At 38.6% G+C, this 20898-nt stretch overlaps 1 protein-coding gene across 1 annotated transcript in view; it reads right to left on the minus strand.

Moving 5' to 3' along the window:
- The window catches only part of tpp1 (tripeptidyl peptidase I), a 33978-nt gene that overhangs the window by 7307 nt on the left and 5773 nt on the right, over positions 1–20898 (minus strand). The window contains 10 exon segments of the mRNA XM_043697333.1: positions 401–538; positions 3488–3646; positions 5490–5610; positions 7004–7076; positions 8387–8466; positions 8468–8573; positions 10004–10202; positions 10825–11003; positions 12286–12407; positions 19461–19611. Coding sequence (XP_043553268.1) covers positions 401–538; positions 3488–3646; positions 5490–5610; positions 7004–7076; positions 8387–8466; positions 8468–8573; positions 10004–10202; positions 10825–11003; positions 12286–12407; positions 19461–19611 — 1328 coding nt within the window.

Raw genomic sequence — 20898 nt, forward strand, 5'->3', positions numbered from 1 at the left:
ATATTTGTAGAAACTTTGTTATCAGAGCCCTCAAATTTAATTGGGACATTTGAAATGATCAGTCAAGAGTGGTGCTGGAAAAGCACAGCAGGTCAGGCAGCATCCGAAGAGCAGGAAAATCGATGTTTCGGGCAAAAGCCCTTAATTTCATAAAGGCGAAAGAAAGTATTCCCGATTATCAGCCTCTTCTAAAGCCTTCTTCCTCACTAACAACCACAGAAATATTTGTTCATTCTCAAATGTTATAATCAGTCTCTAAACCCCTATTTATACCTGAATCACTGACAACTACAAAGAGCCAGGGCATTGCCTTATGGAACACAATACATATTAATAATTAAAATATCAGGCAATAAAGAGGTGGCAGCAATTTAGAATTAATAATCTTGTTTTCACTTACATCAAAAAATGCTCCAGTTATGCCTTTCTCCTGTAAACTGTAAAGCAATGGATTAACAAAACCAAGAGCTGGAAGACCTTTCTGGAACCGGCGATCATTTATGAGGGCCAAGATCCCACTAAAGACTGGGGTTGAGGCCTGCAGAGAAAAACAAAGTTACACAATTCCATTAAATAAAGTCATTTGGCAAATTAATTAGCTTTTCAGATCTTCATGAATTCAGTCAATGTAGCAATCCGTAGCAATGATTGAACTCGAAATATGATGAACATGGACCTTGTGGATAAATTTGATCTTTGACTTTCATGATAATTTTTATATAACAGCTTCCCAAATCTCAATTTACAAGTTTGTCAAAGATAACACCATTGTGGGTCATATCTTAAACAAAGACGAGACAGAGTACAGAAAGGGGTGTAATGGTGTAAACACAACAATCTCTTCCCTCAAAGTCTGCAAAATGAAGGAGGTGGTCATTGACTTTGGGAAGCAGATTGGAGGAACACACTCTGTATGAATGGTGCTGAGGTGGAGATGGTACAGAGTTTCAAGTTCCTAGGAGTAAACATCACTAATCTATCCTGGTCTATCCATATTATTGCGACAGTCAAGAAAGCACAACAGTGCCTCTATTTTCTCAGAAGGTGAAGGAAATTCAGCATGTCTACAAAGACTCTTACCAGTTTTTATACATGCACCATAGAAAGCATCCTATCTGGATGCTTCACAGTATGGTATGGAAAATGCTCTTCCCACAACCACAAGAAAGTTGTGAATGTAGCCCAATACATCATGCAAACCAGCCTTCCTTCCATTGACTCCATCTCGATGCCTTGGGAAAGTAGCCAACATAATCAAAGACCCCTTCCACTTCAGTTGTACTGTATCCATCCTCTTCTATAAGGCAGAGGATACAAAACTTTGAAAATATTAACAGATTCAGACACACCTTCTTCCACGCTGTTATCGGACATTTGAATGGATCTCTCATAAATAACTTGATCTTTCTCTGCACCTTCTGTGCAGCTGTAATACAAACTCTGCATTTGGTTTCATGACCATGATGTACTTATGTAAGGTATGATTTGTGTTGCTTGCTATCCAGACAATATTTTTTAAATGTATCTCAGTACATGTGACAATAATAAATCAAATCTTTCCCATCTCACATTTCAAAATGAGCTTGACTTGTGATGCCAGTATAAAGTTTGCATGAAGATAAAATATGAACATGAAGATAATGTTATGAACAATGGCAAATGGAATGAATCCTGAAAAGTGTGAGGTGATATATTTTGGGAGGGCTAGCAAGGCAAGAGAAGACACTATGAATGGGAGCACCTTATGACGTTCAGAGGATCAGAGGGATCTTGGTTGGCATGGGCACAGCTCCTTCAAGGCAACAGGACAAGTAGGCAAAATGATTAAGGAGGCAAATGCCTTTATGAGCAGAGAATTGAGTTTATGATGGAGTAAAGGTATTAGTTAGGCCATAGCTGCAGAACAAAATGCAGTTCTGGTCACCAGACCCTCAGACAGAGTGCAGAGGAGACTCACCAGGACACCTGGGATGGAACAATTAAAATATGAAGACAGACTTGGTAGTTTGGGGTCATTTTCTTTGGAGCAGAGAAGCCTGAGGGGGTGATGGGTGAGCTGCACAAAATTGAGGACATAGGTAGGAAGACATTTTTCCCCCTTAGCACAGGGGTCAATAACCATGGATCATAGATTTAAGACTACGGGTTGAAAGAGGATTTAAGGAAGAAAGTTTTCACCCAGAGAGCAGTGTGTGCCTAGACCCACTGTCTGAAAAGTGTGTTGGAAGCAGAAACCATGAAAAATATTTACAGAAGTATTTCAATGATCATTTGAAGAAATAGAGCATTCAAAGCTAGGGGAAAAGGACTCTCGTATTGCAGTTGTAGTGCCCATAGGTTTGGACCAGGAGGCCCACTTCAAGTCCCACCTGCTTTAGAGGTGAGTAATAATATCTCCGAACAATCTTGATAAAGATTATGGGGCAAGTGAAGTAAAATGGGACGAGAGAGGCGTTTGTTCACCAGCATGGACATGCTGTAAAACTGTGTAACTCTACATAGAGTCAGAGATGTATAGCACAGAAACAGACCCTTCAGTCCAACTCGTCCATGCTGACCAGATATTTCTAACCTAATCTAGTCCCATTTGCTAGTACTTGGCCCATTTCCCTCTACATCTTTCCTATTCATATACCCATCAAGATGCCTTTTTAAGTGTTGAACTGTACCAGCTTCCACACTTCCTCTGGCAGCTCATTCCATACATGCACGACCTACTGCGTGAAAACGTTGCCCCTGAGGTCCCCTTTTATAACTTCTCCCTCTCACCCTAACCTATGCCCATTAGTTCCCACCCCAGGAAAAAATACTTTTTCTATTTATTCTATCTATGCCCCTCAAGATTTTGTAAATCTCTACGGTCACCCTTTAGCTTCCGACGCTCCAGGGAAAACAACCCCAGCCTATTCAGTGTTTCCCTATAGCTCAAATGCTCCAACCCTGGCAAAGTCCTTGTAAATCCTTTCTGAACCCTTTCAAGTTTCACAACATCCTTCTGATAGGAAGGAGACCAGAACTGCATGCAATATTCCAAAAGTGGCCTAACCAACATCCTGTACAGCCGCAACATGACCTCCTAACTCCTATACATCTGGAAATTTGTTTTTTTAATCTGTTTTATGAAAATGTTGCCTTACGTGGTCACTGTGCTTTTCTATCCAGGTTCAAAATAGAGAAGCACAATGCTGATGAGGAGTTCTGAACTTTCTGCATAAATTCCCTACTAGCCTCATCCCAACATCGCAGTTGCAACGTGACTGCCCTCTCCCATTCACTGATCTTCCAGTTGAATTTCCAATTGTTTGATGTGATCCATTGAGTCCTAGGGTAATTTAAAGATATTTTCCCCATAACTCCCAGTGAACTAAGACTAGAAAAACAAAATAAGCCTGTGCATAATGGGGCCTCATGCACAACCTCAACTGCTCACATACAATTGTGGGTTTGGAAAGAGGTTCTTTGCAGAGTGTAAAATAAATTAACTTACTGACGTCCCAGAAATCCATGGAATTGGGATTAGGTTGCTTACAATCCAGTAGTTATCGGATAGAGCTGCTACATCAGGATAGGCACGGCCACTAACATTATAGTATGTAGCTGGGGGAAGTGATTTCATCCTTCTGAGGTAAGAATTCACAGCAGCAGCCTGTAAAATTAATTTGAATATTACCCATCATTTATTTGCAACTATATAACAGATCTATTTATATCATTTCAAGAGAAATGTAGATTTTTAAAACTGATTCACACCTTGTAATGAACACTATATCTTTGAGATAATTGGGTATTTTATCCTGAGTTTGTTTTGAGAACTGGTTAATAAAATTAATCATTGGACTCTTTGGTCTCCAATGCATGACTGCTCATTGGCAAAAGTGCAATGATGAAAATTCAAGTTCAAAACATTTCATATCCCTGATATTTGTCTCAGTGTTGTAGAAAAGATGTTGTGAAACTTGAAAGGGTTCGGAAAAGATTTACAAAGGATGTTGCTAGGGTTGGCAGATCTGAGCTACCGAGAGAAACTGAATAGGCTGGGGCTGTTTTTCCTGGAATGTCAGAGGTTGAGGAGTGACTTCCAAAACGTTTATAAAATCATCAAAGATTGAGGAAAAGACCTTGACTATTCATCCTGAAGGCACAGGTTTAAGGTGAAAGATTTAAGAGATCCAAGCGACAACTTTTTCCACACAGAGGGCAGTGCATGTGCAGAATGAGCTTCTAGATGTGGTAGTAGAGGCTGGTACAATTACATTTAAAAAGCATCTGGATGAGTATATAAATAAGAATGGTTTTGAGGGATATAGGCAAATGCTGGCAAATGGGATTAGATTAATAATATGCAGTTGCCATAGATGAGTTGGACCAAAGGGTCTGTCTCCATGCTGTATAACTGTGACTCCCATGGTTGAACAACATGCATATGTTGAACATTCAAGAAGCAAAAGACACATTGGGGTGAATTTTCTCAGCACCTGAACAACATGGGCAAGGGTGAATCAGTTGGGAAACTATGGGAAGATCAGAAAAACAAGGTTTTGACATTAAGAAAACAGAATCGGATATTACATTCAAGTTTTAAATGGGGAGATGAGAACCTCATTCATGAATGGTGACAGGTCTATTTGCATGCATTAGTACCTGATCTCATGAAATTTCTGTGCACTTAACTATTCTGCCATGGGCTGCACAGAAAAAAAACAAGCAGCACCAATTCCGGTTATGAAAGTCAAGTTGTGTACCTAGCGACTCCAGGTCATGAGTTGCTCCCTGGGACAGCAGACCCTCAAACTTCAGTTCATGCTCTGTGCACATACAATGCCTATTTACACACATGACCTGGAACGCTGCTGCCAGGACATTGTGCATGCAGGGACAAATACCCAGCTCACAGATTAGACCAGCTGCATCTCCGAGCTCTTCACTTTATCTCTTAGTGGTCACGGTGTAGATTAAGCACCCCAGCCCCAAGTATTCCCAACCATATATGTAAACATCCATGACTCAATGACTATGACTCTTACAGTGTTTAGGCTTTATTTGAGAGGCACAAGCAATGTCTTTCAGCCTGAAAAGACTCACTTTAGTTGCCAAAGTAACAATGATGTTCCAAGATCCCAGATGCAGCACAAGGTGCAGAAACAGCTCACTTCACATCTGAAACCATAAAACATCTGCACCATTATCCCATATAGCCTTTCTTGAACTGGAGGCAGGTGAGGGGTCCTAATTATTGCTGCCACATCATTATCCTGTCTGACATGCTGCCTACAATGGGTTAACTTCCTGTATCTATTTGAGTGCAGTTGTTGTGGGTAGGTTTGTCAGTGCAATCCAAATTCCCAGCTCGGCAAACATACCCACAACAACTACAACTGGCACCTGAGCTACATATCTTTACATGAACCTATTTTGGGTGAATCTAAGTCTGCATCATGTGGGAATAGAAAGCCATCTTCAGTAAAAGAAAACCAACAAGGTATACTTAACTGATAGTCTGGCATCTTAAACACATTACTGAATCCACCACCACTGATGTAATCTGTGACCTCCAATGTAATTTGAAAGGGATTCTTGAAAGACGTTCCTCCCACAGTTGTGACATATGGACTGAAAGAAGTTTAGTAATTGGTTACGGCTGGGCAGCACATACAATAAGCATATTTATTCCAATGGCATTTTCTATGATATGATCTTTTTCTGAAAGTTTTAATAACTTCAACAATTAGTGACCTTAAAGTGATGCCTTCTGCATGGATATAACTGACGAAAATAAAGGTTAGAAGTTACATAATAAATGGTTACACAACTGAATAAAACAATGTGCAGTGATCCTCAACTGACTGATCATATCATCTTGCCTAAAGACTGTATTAACTATCAGAGCAAGTAGTGACAGTAGGGGGTGTCACAGCACTTGAAACGTTAATTCTGCTTTCTGTCCACAGGTGCTGTCAGACCTGCTGGGTTCTTCCAGCAATTTCTGTTTTTGATTCAAATAGTCAAAATTTGTATTTCTTAGTACTATTTTACAATATTGGCTGCATTCTTCAATATTCCTGTAACCCCCAGCACTCACCTGCTTTGATTTTGAGGTAGACTTAAGCCTAACTTTCCATATCTCACTTATTCATATTTGATGGCAGCCTGTTTAAATGTTCAAATCAGGTTAATTATACCACCTCAAATCAATGTTCAGCAACAAAGGGCAAGCTATAACAAGCACTGAACTGACTAACCAGTTGGGGGATGGAAATAGGAGCTTGACTACACAAAGATTTTCTGTCTCATTCTTGTGCCTCTGTGGTGGGTAACTACCACCACTCTGCACCCCCCCCCAGCTGAATTAGAAATGATTTGAGACTTTATTTTGGCTTTGGGTTGGTGCCTTAATCACTCTGGCTGCCAATTGAAAAATTTTTCCTGATATTTCCTCCTGGCTTTCCTACTCTAGTTTCTTCTGATTTAGTCATGACATGCCAGCCCCTTCCACTGGGTTTCTGGCTGTGTCGTGCTGTAACCAATAATTAGGTCAGGTTGCAGGGGGATGAATCTTATCAATGTTGGTTCCCTTAGTGTGGGCAAACATTTCACCTCTGACATGTTCCACACTGGCAAGCTAAGCAATGGAAATTGTGAACAACAATATTGATCTATGCTTTTCCGTGCCCTGGACTGCCAGTGCACTGTTTCTGATCTTTACAAATTCTAGTTTGGCATATTAGAATTCACAGTTAGTTCTTCAATAAACATATTAGGTCAGAATAAACTCAGCATTTCAAGCTCTACCTAGAACGTTAATGAATGAATTAAATTATTGCTGGAGAACAATTATGGATTTTGAAATGATAAATATAATTTCAAGTGTCACTTGTGGTTCAGGAAAAGTAAAATGAATATTTATGAGCTATAAAACTCATGCGTTTTAATGATGCAAAGCAAGTAGCTTACTGAATATTACCTACCCCCCCCATTAGGAAGCTGCAGTGTATTGGGACATTACCTAGATGCAGGAAAGCTTGGTCTGAAGGTATTTATTCCTCTTCGAACTTCTCTGCAGCCTGCACCATCATCACCTGTCCATAAGGCAAATGAGTGTTAAAATTTAACTGGCATCACGCCTTTCATGAGCTTTTACAACTGAAAGTTTAAAGTTTAGCAACTTTCACCTTAATTTTAATTTATCTGTCTCAGTTAATCATATTATAGGTCATCCCTTCATTTGCAATTCAGTTGACACTTTACTCACACCATGTAACACTTTTGATTACCTGCAGAGACTTATTATTCAGACTGTCAACATTACAACCACACCGTGTGTGTGACCTTTTGATCTCTCTGCCAATAAATTATGTGCCTGTGTTCTTCTCTTTACTCCACCTGATGAAGAAGCAGAACTCCGAAAGCTTGTGGTTTCAAATAAACCTATTGGACTATAACTTGATGTCATATGACATGTTTAAGCTAATCGAATTCCCTTCTACTTCACCAACCAAGTATCGAATAATGTGACAACAACACAGTAGTTAACATGGTACCAATGAACTACAAGTAGGAGCAGGCCATTCAGTTCTTTAAGCCTACTGTAACATTTGATAAAATCATGGGTGATCTGATTGTGGCCTCAGTTCCACTTTCCAGTATATTCTTGATATGATTCAACACGAATGTCAGTCAAGAATGTAACTACTGCTGCTTTAAAAATAGGAGAGTTCCACAGACAGATGATCCTCAGAGAAAATGTTTCCTCATCTCCATCATAAATAGGAGACCCCTTATTTTTAAACTGTTTTCTAAGTTTAGTCTCTCCCATAAAGGGAAACATCCTTTCAAGATCCACCGTCAAGATGACAGCTCAGTACCACCTTTGAGGTCAAATAGGCATGGACAATGCTCAACCAGCAATGCCCACTTCCTTTGAATGAATAAAGTTCTTTCAGGATCTTATTTGCTTCAATAAGATAATCTCTTATTCTTCTAAGCTACAATGGCTACAGATTCAACCTGTCTAACTTTTCCAAAAGATAATCCCTTTATCCCAGGAATCAGTTAAGTTAACCTTCTCCAAGCAGCTTCTAAACCACTTATCTTTTCTTAAATACAGAGACCAAAACTGTACATAGCACCTTAGATGTGATCCCATCAATCAATCTGTAGCAAAACATCCTACTTTCAAATTCTATTCCTCTTGCAGTAAAGTACCATTTGCTATTTGTCTCCCAGTCTCAGGTCACCCACATCTCTCTGTACGTCAGAGTTCTGCAAGTTGTGTTGAATTTTTAGAAAAGACACTCTTGATTCCAAGTTCGTGTATATCATGTGAAGACACAAGTGGAAAGAAAAACTCACTTTAGAAGCTATTTCATACAAAATTTAAAACACTTACCAGAAGCAAAGAGTAATGTGAGTCCACGGACACCTGACTTCATGAACTCCGTGTTGATTCGGTCCAAATACGCCAAAGATACTGTCCTCATCATCTCCATAACTGACAGAGTGGACCCATGGAATTGATGACATGTTACTCAGTAACATCATCCAATCTAGAAAGGGTTCCTGGGATTCATGTCTTCCTGCAGAGATCAACAATATTTAATCTACTTTTTCCTTGCAACTATTCTGATAAACATTGGGATAAAATTATGAAGAAATTGTTTAATTTAGAGCAGGGAGAATTTAAGACAATCAAAACACTTTCTGATTAGCCAACCAATTGTTCTGGAGTACATATAAATGAAAGGGAACTGACTCATGTTGCAATCTTCTTGAACATACCAAATCTTAAACCCTCAAAAGTGAATGGTGGTCAGAGTCACACGACAGTAATTTCCAACTACAAACTTCAATCTGCCAACACACATGAACCTGCACGGCATTAAAATGTAGTCACATAACCTGGAGTAAGTTGCTGTTTTCAAAAGCACAGATGTTGTGTGCTGTCCCTTGAGACTATTGCTTTACATAAGAACTCAGCCAAAGTGTCATCACAGTAACTTGCATTTCTTAGCAGGAGGTTGAATAGGTCAGCATTAAAAGGAGGTTAACTTAACTGAACTGAACTTCACTCAAACATTTGACTCTGCATATACACATCACTTGCCCAGAACAGATGACATTCACGGCATCTAACAAGGTTTTTCGGATTGTCCAGCTGCCATGTTACAAAACCATTCTGAATCATGTGTGTGGTTGGGGAAGTAGTTCTTTGGAAACTTACAAATTTCAGAAGTACTGCCTAACTTAGGATGCTGAATAAGCTTAGTTCCTTCAAACCACTGGCTGACTCAGTAGTCTCAGTAGTAATGCAAGCTCAGCTCCCAATCCTCAGGTCATTATCCCATCCCATCTCTAACTGATTCAGCAACGTCAAGTCACTCCAATCTGGGCCTGTTTCCAATGCTTATCTACTCTTAAGATACAGAATGTTCTCTGTTTCAATTACTTTCCGGTGAAAACAATATTTTAAAAGCCACGAATTACTCTCCACAAACTTAGTGAAATTGTTGTGGTAAATATTGAACAGTATTTCAGCAAGTATATTTTCCTTCCAGAAGAAAGGAGGCTTACGGTGTCCTCTTTTTACGGATTCACTCTAATCAATGGACAATGATAAAGGATAAAGGTCAAAATTTCTAAAATGATTTGTTATGCACGCAGCTTGGCTGCTTCAGGAGTTTACGAAATTCATAATTACATATTTAGCCAAAATGTTTAAAGTGAATGCTATTTCCACATTGGACTTTACATATTACCCAACTTATAACAAATGCACGTGAACTTTACCATGTGACCAACTACTGATTTAACCAGCATCATAAGCTGAGTAAAAGCAGAAATATCTTGAAGCTTCATTAGATTTAAAGAAAAACAAAACTGAGTTGGCTCATGCTTGGTTGAGGATTTTCTGAAACATAAAATGTCTCACAAGTGCAGGCTTATAGTTTGGCTAATCCTTCATGCAAGTGGTTACAAAGATATACCTAGAAATGCAATCAAAACCCACCTGTATTACTGAAGACCCAGGTATTTATGTTTGCACCAGCACTCATAATGTACTCCACATCCAAGCTGGCTTCCAAACCTGCCTTTATACCGCCCTGGGAGCCAATCACTTTACTCACTTTATTGTGGTGCACAAAGCTGCTACCAAATAATGTCATAAACTCTGAGAGATCCATCTGGTGGAAATATTGCTCCAGGAACTAAAGGATAAAACAATTGATCCAAATAATTCATAGGAACAGAATTCAGTTCAGTAAATCTGCCATGTATCATGTTTATCATAGTTGAATACCATTTCACTTTAATGAAAAAGCATGTTGCTCAATAAAGGAAATATCTGATTTTATTTTCCAGACCAATCAAACATCAAAGAAATAAATGTACAAAATAACATGCTTAGGTCATTAGATTATTCATTAGCATTTCTATCCTGTTCAATTCAGATCGATTTGGCTCCAAGGTCCTATGGGGCCTTGCTCTACCAATGAAAATTCCCGAATCCAGTCCCCCTGACCACGTCGGTCATGTATCTAAGTGATCTTTGAATCCCTGATCTCTGTTTGCTAAATCAATGTTCCTCCCCATCAACAGCACATTTTTGGTTTCTGTTTATAAATTTATTTTTTTCCTATTTGGTGTATGCCCTTTCAGTATGGTAATGTTTCTCAATGATAATGTCATTTGAAACCTTATGTGGTGGTTTTCCTTAGGAGGCACAATGTATATTTCTTTGAACAAAATACTATTTCAACTAACAGACAACAAAGATATTGAAAGTCTAGTTTACCAGTGGGTTTGATATGGTCAGACTAACAGCATTACCTGTGCCACAGCTTGACTGCTATTCTTGTGAGACCCAACAGCACTTGCAGTAAGGTTATAACGTTTCCTTAGGACAGCTGGTGTCACGCCCAAGTGAAAGTCTGCTTCTATATTCTGGCTAGCTTTCCACGCCTTGCTTATCACAGTCTTTTTCGGAGGGAATCGATGTACACCTCCAACTAAAACAAGTACAATTTTTTAAAAAAAGAATAATTTATGAATAAAGCAATATTTCCCACTAACTTCCCCATTCTTTTGGACAAGTTACTGCATTAAGGTGGCTGTATAAATGCCAGATGTTATGGAAGCAGGCCTGCTGTAAAGATTGAAAAGTGAACTTAGTGGACAGACAGGTGTAGAATCGAGGAAAGATTGTGCAGGCTAGGGCATACCAGAGCCTGGAATTAAAGCAAGGCATGTGCTAAGTAGGTGCTAAGTAGTGTCCAAGTAAGGAATCACAATTCAGGTTAGTACTGTGGTACTTCAGGATATTTCACAGTGGCTAATCATAGAGGATGATTATTAGACAATTGCATGTAGCAGATGTGCCTCAAAATTACTGCATACTTTGGAACAGTGAAAGACATACAAACTTAAAGATGAACTGGGAGAAGCATATATGAAAGTAATATAGATTTATGATAGAAATCTGAAGTACGATTAAACTTATGAACAATAATAAACAAATTACTGTTCCATAAAATTTTAATTACATCTTTATCGAATAGGTAGAGTGAGAAAAGAAATAGAATTGTGAAAATGTGTACAAAAGATCCTTCCTCAACTAGTCTTTTCTAGTCTACTGACAGAGAAGTGTGTGCTGCTGTGCTGAATATGAACAATTGAAAAAAAAAATCAGATCAGTGAGCTAATATTGGGGGAGAAGCAACAAGAATTGGAAATAGAATATAAGTTAGGCTTAAGATAGTTTTTTAAAAATCAGTGGACTCATGCAGAGTTATCATAGGTAAAGCTGAAGGGGAAATCAGAACCTGAAGATTACAAAAGGTGCAGAATAAGAACACTAAATTAAAAAAGTTAGACACTACTGATTTTAGAATGCCATTGATCATCAATTTATAGATTTGATTATAAATCTGCAGAGGTATTTAATAAATAGATGCTTCACATTTTTATTAGCAAAAAGAAGGTAATGGTGAATTCAAAATGAAAATGAAATGAATGACATTGTGAATGGATAAGAGGAAAAGTTAAGTTTTCGACTCTACCCTTTGGGAAGAGGACTTCCATATCTTAAATCAGAAACTCTGCCTCTGTGAATTTGTCAGTAGCACTTTGGTTTGAAATTTCCTGAATCTGACAGCTGACTGGCTTAAAATAAAACATCTGTTCTACTATAACAATTAGCCGGCCAGGTACAGGATAGAATGACTTGTACTGTATCTGAGGTATTTCATTTATCCACAACATTATCCAAAAGTTACTATTTTATTAGCTCACCAAAATCAATGTGTTCAGCAACTTCTTCAGCAACCTCATACTTAACTGGAGATCTTATCAAAATGTGACGGCCATTGGTGTACCGATTAAATTCTGATCCAGGTAAAAGCTTTTCAGCAGTGCTGAAATACAGATTGAGAAACAGAATAATTCCATAACTTCACTCAGAAACAGTTCTTGACCTGCAAAACCAAATTTTTGTGAAGTTTAATAACAGGAAAACCAATTAAATGTTTAGCTCCCACTGGTTCATGTAATCTCAGTTCAATTATTTCCCTACATATTTGGTGTTCAACTCAACCTGATCTAATCTTCCTATTCAAATGTGAATCAAAGACTTAAGAGCTACAACCTTGGGAGCATTTTCAATTGTGCCCTTTATTATGCTGCTACAAAAACACTAAATTATCAGAAAGAGAAGAGAATAGTCACGCATTAGCAAATGTCTAAAACCACAGGAACTCCAATTAATAATGAATTAGGGGATGAACTGAACACCCTGTCATACATTATGGAGGGGGAAGAGTTACCTGGATATTTTGTTTCAAAAGGTGGTCACACACTTTGGATAATGCTGTCCAATTCTATTTGTATTGTGATGATGCGGTCACTTTCAAAAGGTTATTTTGTCCTTTTTTTTTAAGAAGAGAAGTCATAAAGGCAGAGATGCTGAAAAGTCTAGTTTAAAAATGGTCAAGGAATGGCCAATTCTCCCAGTTCAGGTTTTTCCTAATTTGCTTTTAGCTGTAGCAGTCACAAGATGTTGGAGTCCAGCAGAGTTGCACGCTGCAGTAAAGGATTCCCCTGACTTTCTCTGAAATCTCTCTCTGGATGTTGTTGTCTCCTGCCTGTAAGATTCTGTGTTTGATTTTACCATTTTGCCAAGGGGTGTTTTTATGGATGTTACTGTATTGGAGCAGTTAATTAGTAATACTTACTGTATCAGGTCGGCTAAGTTTTCCAATAGTTACGTTATTCTAAAGTCCGCTTTCTTTAATTCGTGTTTCAACTGTAGTCTTTAAATAAATTCTGTTTTCCTTAAAGCTGAGTGGTTTGATCAGTTGGATCACATCTGGAACACCCACTTCACATCTCCCTTTTATAATAAGAAAATGTTAGGGTCTAGGCTACCTTCTTAAAATAAGTTGAGGGGGTCTGGCCTGGTCCACAACAGTATTAAGGAACAGGAAGAAGGCTGTAACAACAAGCAAGACAAGTAAAGGGTAGAGAATATAATAAGCATGCAAGGGCCTGAGCTCTGAAAATTACCTGTCAAGTTTGAGGTGATTGGTTGTGCGAGAAAAAGCAAGATCTGTAAGGGTGCAGAGGAGATTTACTAGGATGTTGTCTGGTATGGAAGGAATGTCTTACGAGGAAAGGGACATATGTCAGAGGTAGTTTCTTTACTCAGAGAGTAGTAAGGGAATGGAATGCTTTGCCTGCAATGGTAGTGAATTCACCAAGTTTAAGTGCATTTAAGTCGTCATTGGACAGGCATATGGACGTACATGGAATAGTGTAGGTGGGATGGGCTTCAGATTAGTATGACAGGGCGGTGCAACATCGAGGGCCAAAGGGCCTGTACTGCGCTGTAATGTTCTATGAAAAGCAACAGACTGATCAGGGCACCTGGATTGAGGACTGAAGTTCTCTCTAAGCTGCACCGAGGGACCACATCTGCCAGTGTTGCTGGCATAGTCACTTCTTGTTTCTCAAGTCACTGCTGCACAGATACCTCTGAGGCTGAATTAGAAGGAAAATACTTCAGAGCATCTTCAAGCAGGTGAATAAAATGTTTGGGGAGTAGATTAGAGGACAGTATAGTGAGGGGGCTAAAACTGTTTTGTGCAGCCAGTTGTATGATATTACCCACCCTTTGCCAGAGTTTGGAGCATTGGTTCAGGGCTGGACAGGAGCTCAGACTGGGATGAGAAGGATCCAGTTGTGATGGTTCAAGTAGGCACAACATAAGCAGGACTGAGAAAGAGATTCTGCTTAGTCAGTATGAGGCACCAAATTGAAGAGCAGGATCTTGAGGGTAATGATCTCTGGAATGTGGAATGAATATGTAGCTGAAAGGCTGTTGTGGGAGAATGGGGTTCTAGTTCATGAGACACTAGCATAAATGTTGGGTAAAGTAGGGGCAGTACCTGAGCTGTGCTAGGCCCAGTTTTCTAGCACACTACTAGGGAAGTAAACAAAGCCTTAAATTAAATAATGGGGGTAAGGGATCGAGTTTGGAAAGAGAGAGAGCAAATCAAGGACAGGAAAGCACAATGGGAAGAGATCACAGAATGGCCGGAGAGACAGAATATCTCAAGCGTCAAGTCTGGATGTTGTGAAGATACCAAAAACACAAAAAAGTTTAAAGGCTCTGTATATAAATGTGTATAGGAGTCATAGCAAAGTAAATAAGTTGAAGGTGCACATTAAAGTAAGGTGCACAATGATCCAATAACCATTACAGAGATGCTGCTGCATAATGATAAGAGTTAGTTTTTGAATATCAATCGGTTTTTAAAATTCAAAAAAAATATGAAGCTACATAAAGGTGGACGGGTAGCACTCAAGAATGGCATTGCTGCTAAAGTTAGAGGCGACCTTTGTTCAAGAGATAAGGTTTGGTTAGATTTGAGGAATACTAGCAGAGATAAGCCACTAATGGATATAGTCTATAGGCCCCTAAATGTAACTACAATGTAGAATGAATTACACAAGGAGAAATAGTGTGTTCTTGTAATAAATGGATGGTAATAATTGTATGTGATTTTAATCCATATATGAACTGAAAATTCAGATTGGCAACGGCAGCCTGCTAAAGAGTTAATAGGACGCTTCTAACATAGTCTCTTAGAGCAGCATGCTCTGGAACCAACTAGAGAGCAGATTATACCAGATCCAGTATTGGGAAATGTGACAGGATTAATTAATGGGCGAAGGCACACTTAGGTAGCAGTGACTACAATATGATTGAATTTTATATCAATTATGAAATAGAGATTAGATTGAAGACTAAAATTTTACACTTAAATAAGAGCAAGTGTGAGAGCATGAAAACTGAGCTAGCCTGAAGTGAACCAGGATACGAAGCTGGGGTATAGATCAATAGTGAAGCTGTAGAGACATTAGATTAGATTAGATTAGATTACTTACAGTGTGGAAACAGGCCCTTTGGCCCAACAAGTCCACGCCGACCCTCCGAAAAGCAACCCACCCAGACCCACTCCCCTTCACCTAAAAGGCAATTTAGCATAACCAAGTCACCTAACCTGTACATCTTTGGACTGTGGGAGGAAACCCACGCAGACACAGGGAGAATGTGCAAACTCCACATAGACAGTTGCCTGAGGCGGGAATTGAACCCGGGTCTCTGGTGCTGTGAGGCAGCATTGCTAACCACTGTGCCGCCCGTAAACATTTAAGGGCATATTTCAGAAAGCTCATGTTATGAAGCTGTAGGTGTACTGTAGCTTTAAGGGAGCTGAAATTTCTGGCTAGAATAGTGTTCTGAACAAGATAACAATGTAACATTTGGTCAAACAACTAGCTAAGAGTTATGTTGCCTGGATACAAAAATAAATTCAGCCAATCATTTTAAATTATGCCCAAAGACACCAAACTCTAATCAAGCTCGAATTTAGTATTTTGACAATATTAAAACCAATGAAACGATCCGATGTTTTGGGGTATAAATGTCAGACATTTTGAACTGTTACCCAGAGCGGCAAAGAGCACCAACAAAAACAAAACAATACAGACTGCCTGCCGAACTCCTCTTATAAAAGGTACCTATATCTATCAAAGACCCGTGAAGCAGAATCCCTAAGAAGAAAAGACAACAGAGCAAAGTCTATACAGGACACTCCGCTAAGCTGTCTGGTTTTGAAACGTGTTTTTTTTTGTAGATTGTAATCAGGATTTTTTTAAAAAATCGGACCAGTCTTGTAGAGGGGGAGGTAAAAGATAGGTTTAAGAGAAAGGAGTTGTAAATAGTTGTTAGTTAATATTCTCTGTTAGACTTAAAGAATAAAATTCTTAAAGTTTTACTTTAAATAGTGACTTTGGAGATTTTTGTTTGCCTCTCGAATTTTAACAATTTACTACACGAGATGAATCTGGTCTGTCTTGCTGGATTAAACTGGCAGAAGGGTTTACCCCGTGTCATAACACTCAGAACAAGTGTACATTTATTATGAAGAAAAGAAAATGAATAGAAGGGTCTACCATTTGTGGTGATTATAAGAAGTTAAGCAGATCATTAAACTTAAGGAACTTTTATATCTTTGCACAAAAATGACTGGCAGGTCAGATGTTTGGTCAGAATATAAAAAGCAGAGGATGACTAAAAGATTAATAAGGAGAACAAAATTAAAATATGAGGGGATGCTAACTAAACATGTAAAAATAGACAGCAATAGTTTCTACAGGTATTTTAAAAGAAGAATAAGTAAAGTGAGTGTTGGTCTTCCAGAGAATGAGATTGAAGAGGTAACACTAGACAATAAGGAAATGGAAGATGAGATGAAGAAATATTTTGCTTCAGTCTTAACCACAGAACTTAAAATAAACATTCCAGTAATAGTTGTCAATTGGGAGCTGAAAGGGAGAGAGAAACTGGTGAAATTACAATACAATTACACTAGAGTGATACTGAACAAACTGATGACAAGTGCCCACGTCCCAATGTTCACTCTAGAGTTTCAAACGAGCAAGCTAGTTATATAATCTGTTGGTGTTAACTTTTCAAAATTTGCTAGATTCTGGAAAGATTCCATCAAACTGCAAAGTAAAAAATATAATTCCTGCATTCAATAAGGGAGAGAGGGTCGCAGAAAGCGGGAAATGAAAGGCAACTGAACTGGACTTTAGTCCTGGGGAATTTGTTAGAATTGATTATTCAAGAGGTTACAGCTGGGCATTTAGAAAAGCTCAAAGTAATCAGGAACAGTCAGCACGGTTTTGTGGAAGAGACTTAAGTTCACCTATTTGCTTGAGTTCTTTGAATGAGTAATGTGCAATATGGGTAAAGGGGATGTTGGCTGACATACTGTACTCTGATTTCCAGAAAGCATTTGAGAAGACATTACATAAAAGATATTTGTGCTAAACAGGATCTCATGGTATCGGGGGTAGCATGCTGGCATGGAGACAAGATTGGCTGGCTGGCTGGCAGAAAACAAAATGTGCATAAACAGATCTTTTTTCCTGAACTGGTAGGAAGTGAAAAAAAAGTGTATGAGTGAAATAGAGAATGAATTCTGTGGTATAGAGGATTCTAGGTGTTTGACTGCATGAGTCACAAAATGCTAGTACGCACACATAGCACATAAAGAAGGCTAAAGCAGTTCTACTCTTTAACAGGAGAGGAATGAAACATAGAATACGTTATGCTTCAGTTAAACAGGGCATTGGTGAGCCCACATTTCAATTATCGTGTATTGTTTTAGTCACCCTATTGAAAGGAGGATGTAAATGTGTTGGTGGTGTTTCAGAGGGGGTTTACTAAATTGATACCTAATCCTGCATTCATTGGAGTTTAGCAGAACAAGTGGTCACTTGATTGAAGTATATATATTCCTAAATAGGCTTGTCAAGGTAAGCACAGAAAGGATCATTCATCTTGTAAGTGCATCCAGAATTTGAGAACATTGTTTAAAAATGAGAGATTGCCCTTATGGCAGAGAGAAGAGGAATTTTTTGATTTAGAAAGTCCTGTGAGTTTGCAACTCTATACATTCGGAGATGGTGGAAGCAATGACATTGCATATTCTCAAGGCAGAAGTAGATAGATTCTTGGTAGCTAAGAAAATGAAAAGTTACCGGGGTAGAGAAAATTTGAAATTCAAACCACAAACAGATCAGTCATAATCTTATTGAATGGCTGAGGAAACACGAGGAACTGAATGCTGCATTTATACAAATAATTGGTATGTTTCTATGTCCTTATCATTATGCTAGCCCCTCCAGTCTTGCCCAATTGTCTTTAGGAATATTCCACATCCCATTCTGGTCCTTTTCCTTAACTAGTTTATTCCGAGCTTACTCCTTGGGAGTCTTCTTTTCAGTCACTCCACTCTTAAATGTTTGGAATGTGTCCCCAAAACATTTTGTCTTCCTACCTTTGGTGCTTCCTTCAGCGAACACTATGTATAGGAGCTACTACTTTAATTTTTTGTACCACTTTCTCAGCATTCCCTCTTTCCCATGTAACTATACAGAGATATTAATGTTATATACTGGAGTGTTTAATTAGCAACTAAACTTGAAATGTCACAAGAATTCTGGCAATGGATTATTGGGACTCACAAAGAAAAGTGACTTCTTTCAAGTTGATATAACCCTGTTATGTGGGTCTGTGCTGTTTCCAAGACTTTTCTCAGTCTCTTGTAAGGGACAAAATTTCTGACCGCCCTTTACAAAGCGAGTGACTAGCTGTTGACTGGGACACCCTATGCTAGGAGTGTCACTTTTCCTGTTACTCAAAATGTGTTGCTGATGCAACCAGTCAACGAATGAAATAGAGGCAGCTTGACCTCCACTACAGTGTACATGGGTGCCAACAGGGAGGTCCAGACTAGGAAAACAATATCCATTATTTCCTTTCATAAAAACATCATTGCATTGTAATCTCAGGGGACCAGAAGGTCAACTTCCAGGGTCAGTAAGGTGATCTGGACACATGCTACCTCTTCTCCATCTAAGAATGGTACATAGTCAGAATCACATTGATGAACGATGTAAAAAAAAGTTTACAGAAAACTAATAAATCTCCCTTTATGGATCCTGTCAACTCTGGCTTGAGAGCACCATTGATATAATTCTAAAATAATTGCTGTTTTCATGACTTGAGGAATTTTGAAGCCATTGCATTTTGGACAAAAAGCCAACTTATGAGATGCACATGAGCAGATCAAGTTGAACCAAAAAAGAAATTGCAGCACTGGAGACTGGAATTTACTGAATTGTGTCCATGAGTATAACTTACTTAAACTTCTTTTTAAAAAAATGCTTCTGTACCTTAAGATAGTTTTCAGTTATAACCTACACTGTCCATCGCTCTCAATAATGCAGAACACTGAACAAACATTTTCCTTTCTTAATAGTTTAGTATGAGACCCCATAAAAGTTAGGTTTTTATAAATTGTAAACATTCCGCAACTCAGATTTGTTTTCACCTGGCAGACATGAAACATCTCAAGAAATCCAAGGTCTGGATGGTGGAGCAGTTTTGTACATCATGGTTTTTAAGCCACGTCCACACAGTTTTCAGAGTCTCTTCTGAAGGTCGAATCAGACTCGATAACTCATCCAAGGTGAGGTATTTACCTAGAAAATAGTGAGACTCAGTTTATAATTGCAATTACATACTTCTCAAAAAAGGGTCAGAAGGTGCAAGGATTGTTATCACATTTAAAAGAAAAGTTACAACTTTTAAGTCAGAATTAGTCATGTATTCACATTTGAAATTCTTCTAGAAGGAGTCTCGTTAAGTAAGATAAAATACTGAAACACTATAAATAAAACAAATGGAAATCCGAAGTTCAAATTAGAAATGTTGGAAAATATTGTTTTTGGGAAGTTATTAACCCCATTTTAATTAATCCATCCATTTCCTCTTCCCTGGTAACTTTTCATTTTTTTGGCTAACAAGAATCTATCTACCTCTGCCTTGAGAATATTCAACGCCATTGCTTCCACCTGTCTCACGCCAGCACCACGTTCACAATTCAACATCAACATTTTCCTCAGATGATGATGGCTAACACGAGGGGACACAGCTTTAAATTGAGGGGTGATAGATATAGGACAGATGTCAGAGGTAGTTTCTTTACTCAGAGAATAGTAGGGGCGTGGAACACACTGCCTGCAACATTTGTAGACTCACCAATGTTATAGGCATTTAAGTGGTCATTGGATAGGCATATGGATGAGAAAGGAATTGTATAGGTTAGATGGGCTTTGGATTGGTCCCACAGGTTGGAGCAACATCAAGGGCCGGCGAGCCTGTACTACGCTGTAACATTCTATGTTCTATCTAATTTCTGAAATGATTCTGGGCTTTTTGCTCTGTTACTCTATTTGCTTATTCAACATATGATGAAAAAGTTCTTAATATCAGCCCTAAATTTAACTTTTAGCAGCTGAAGTACATGTGCTTCCTTTTCCTGCATTGTACATAGCAGTTGAATGTCTTGCTTATTTCTTACTAACTAGGAAGTTCAAGGTTTGACACAATGATATCTATTCAGTTCTCCTTCTGACCTTTATTTTACGTTTTTGATAAATTCAATATTTTGGACAACAGTAAAATACTGCAGATGTTAGAAATCTGAAGTAAACACAATGCTGGAGAAACTCAGCCAGTCTTGCAGCATTTGTTCAGACTTCTGAAGAAGTTACACTGACTCTATGGAAGATATAGACTGTAGGGAAATAGACGGTGACATCTTGCAAAATGACCAGATTACAGAGGAGGAAGTGCTGGATGTCTTGAAACAGGTAAAAGGTGGATAAATTCCAGGACCTTATCAGGAGTAACCTAGAACTCTATGGGAAGCTAGAGACGTGATTGCTGGGCCTCTTGCTGAGATACTTGTATCATCGATAGTCACA

This window comes from Chiloscyllium plagiosum, chromosome 10, assembly GCF_004010195.1.
Source record: "Chiloscyllium plagiosum isolate BGI_BamShark_2017 chromosome 10, ASM401019v2, whole genome shotgun sequence".
NCBI lineage: Eukaryota > Metazoa > Chordata > Chondrichthyes > Orectolobiformes > Hemiscylliidae > Chiloscyllium > Chiloscyllium plagiosum.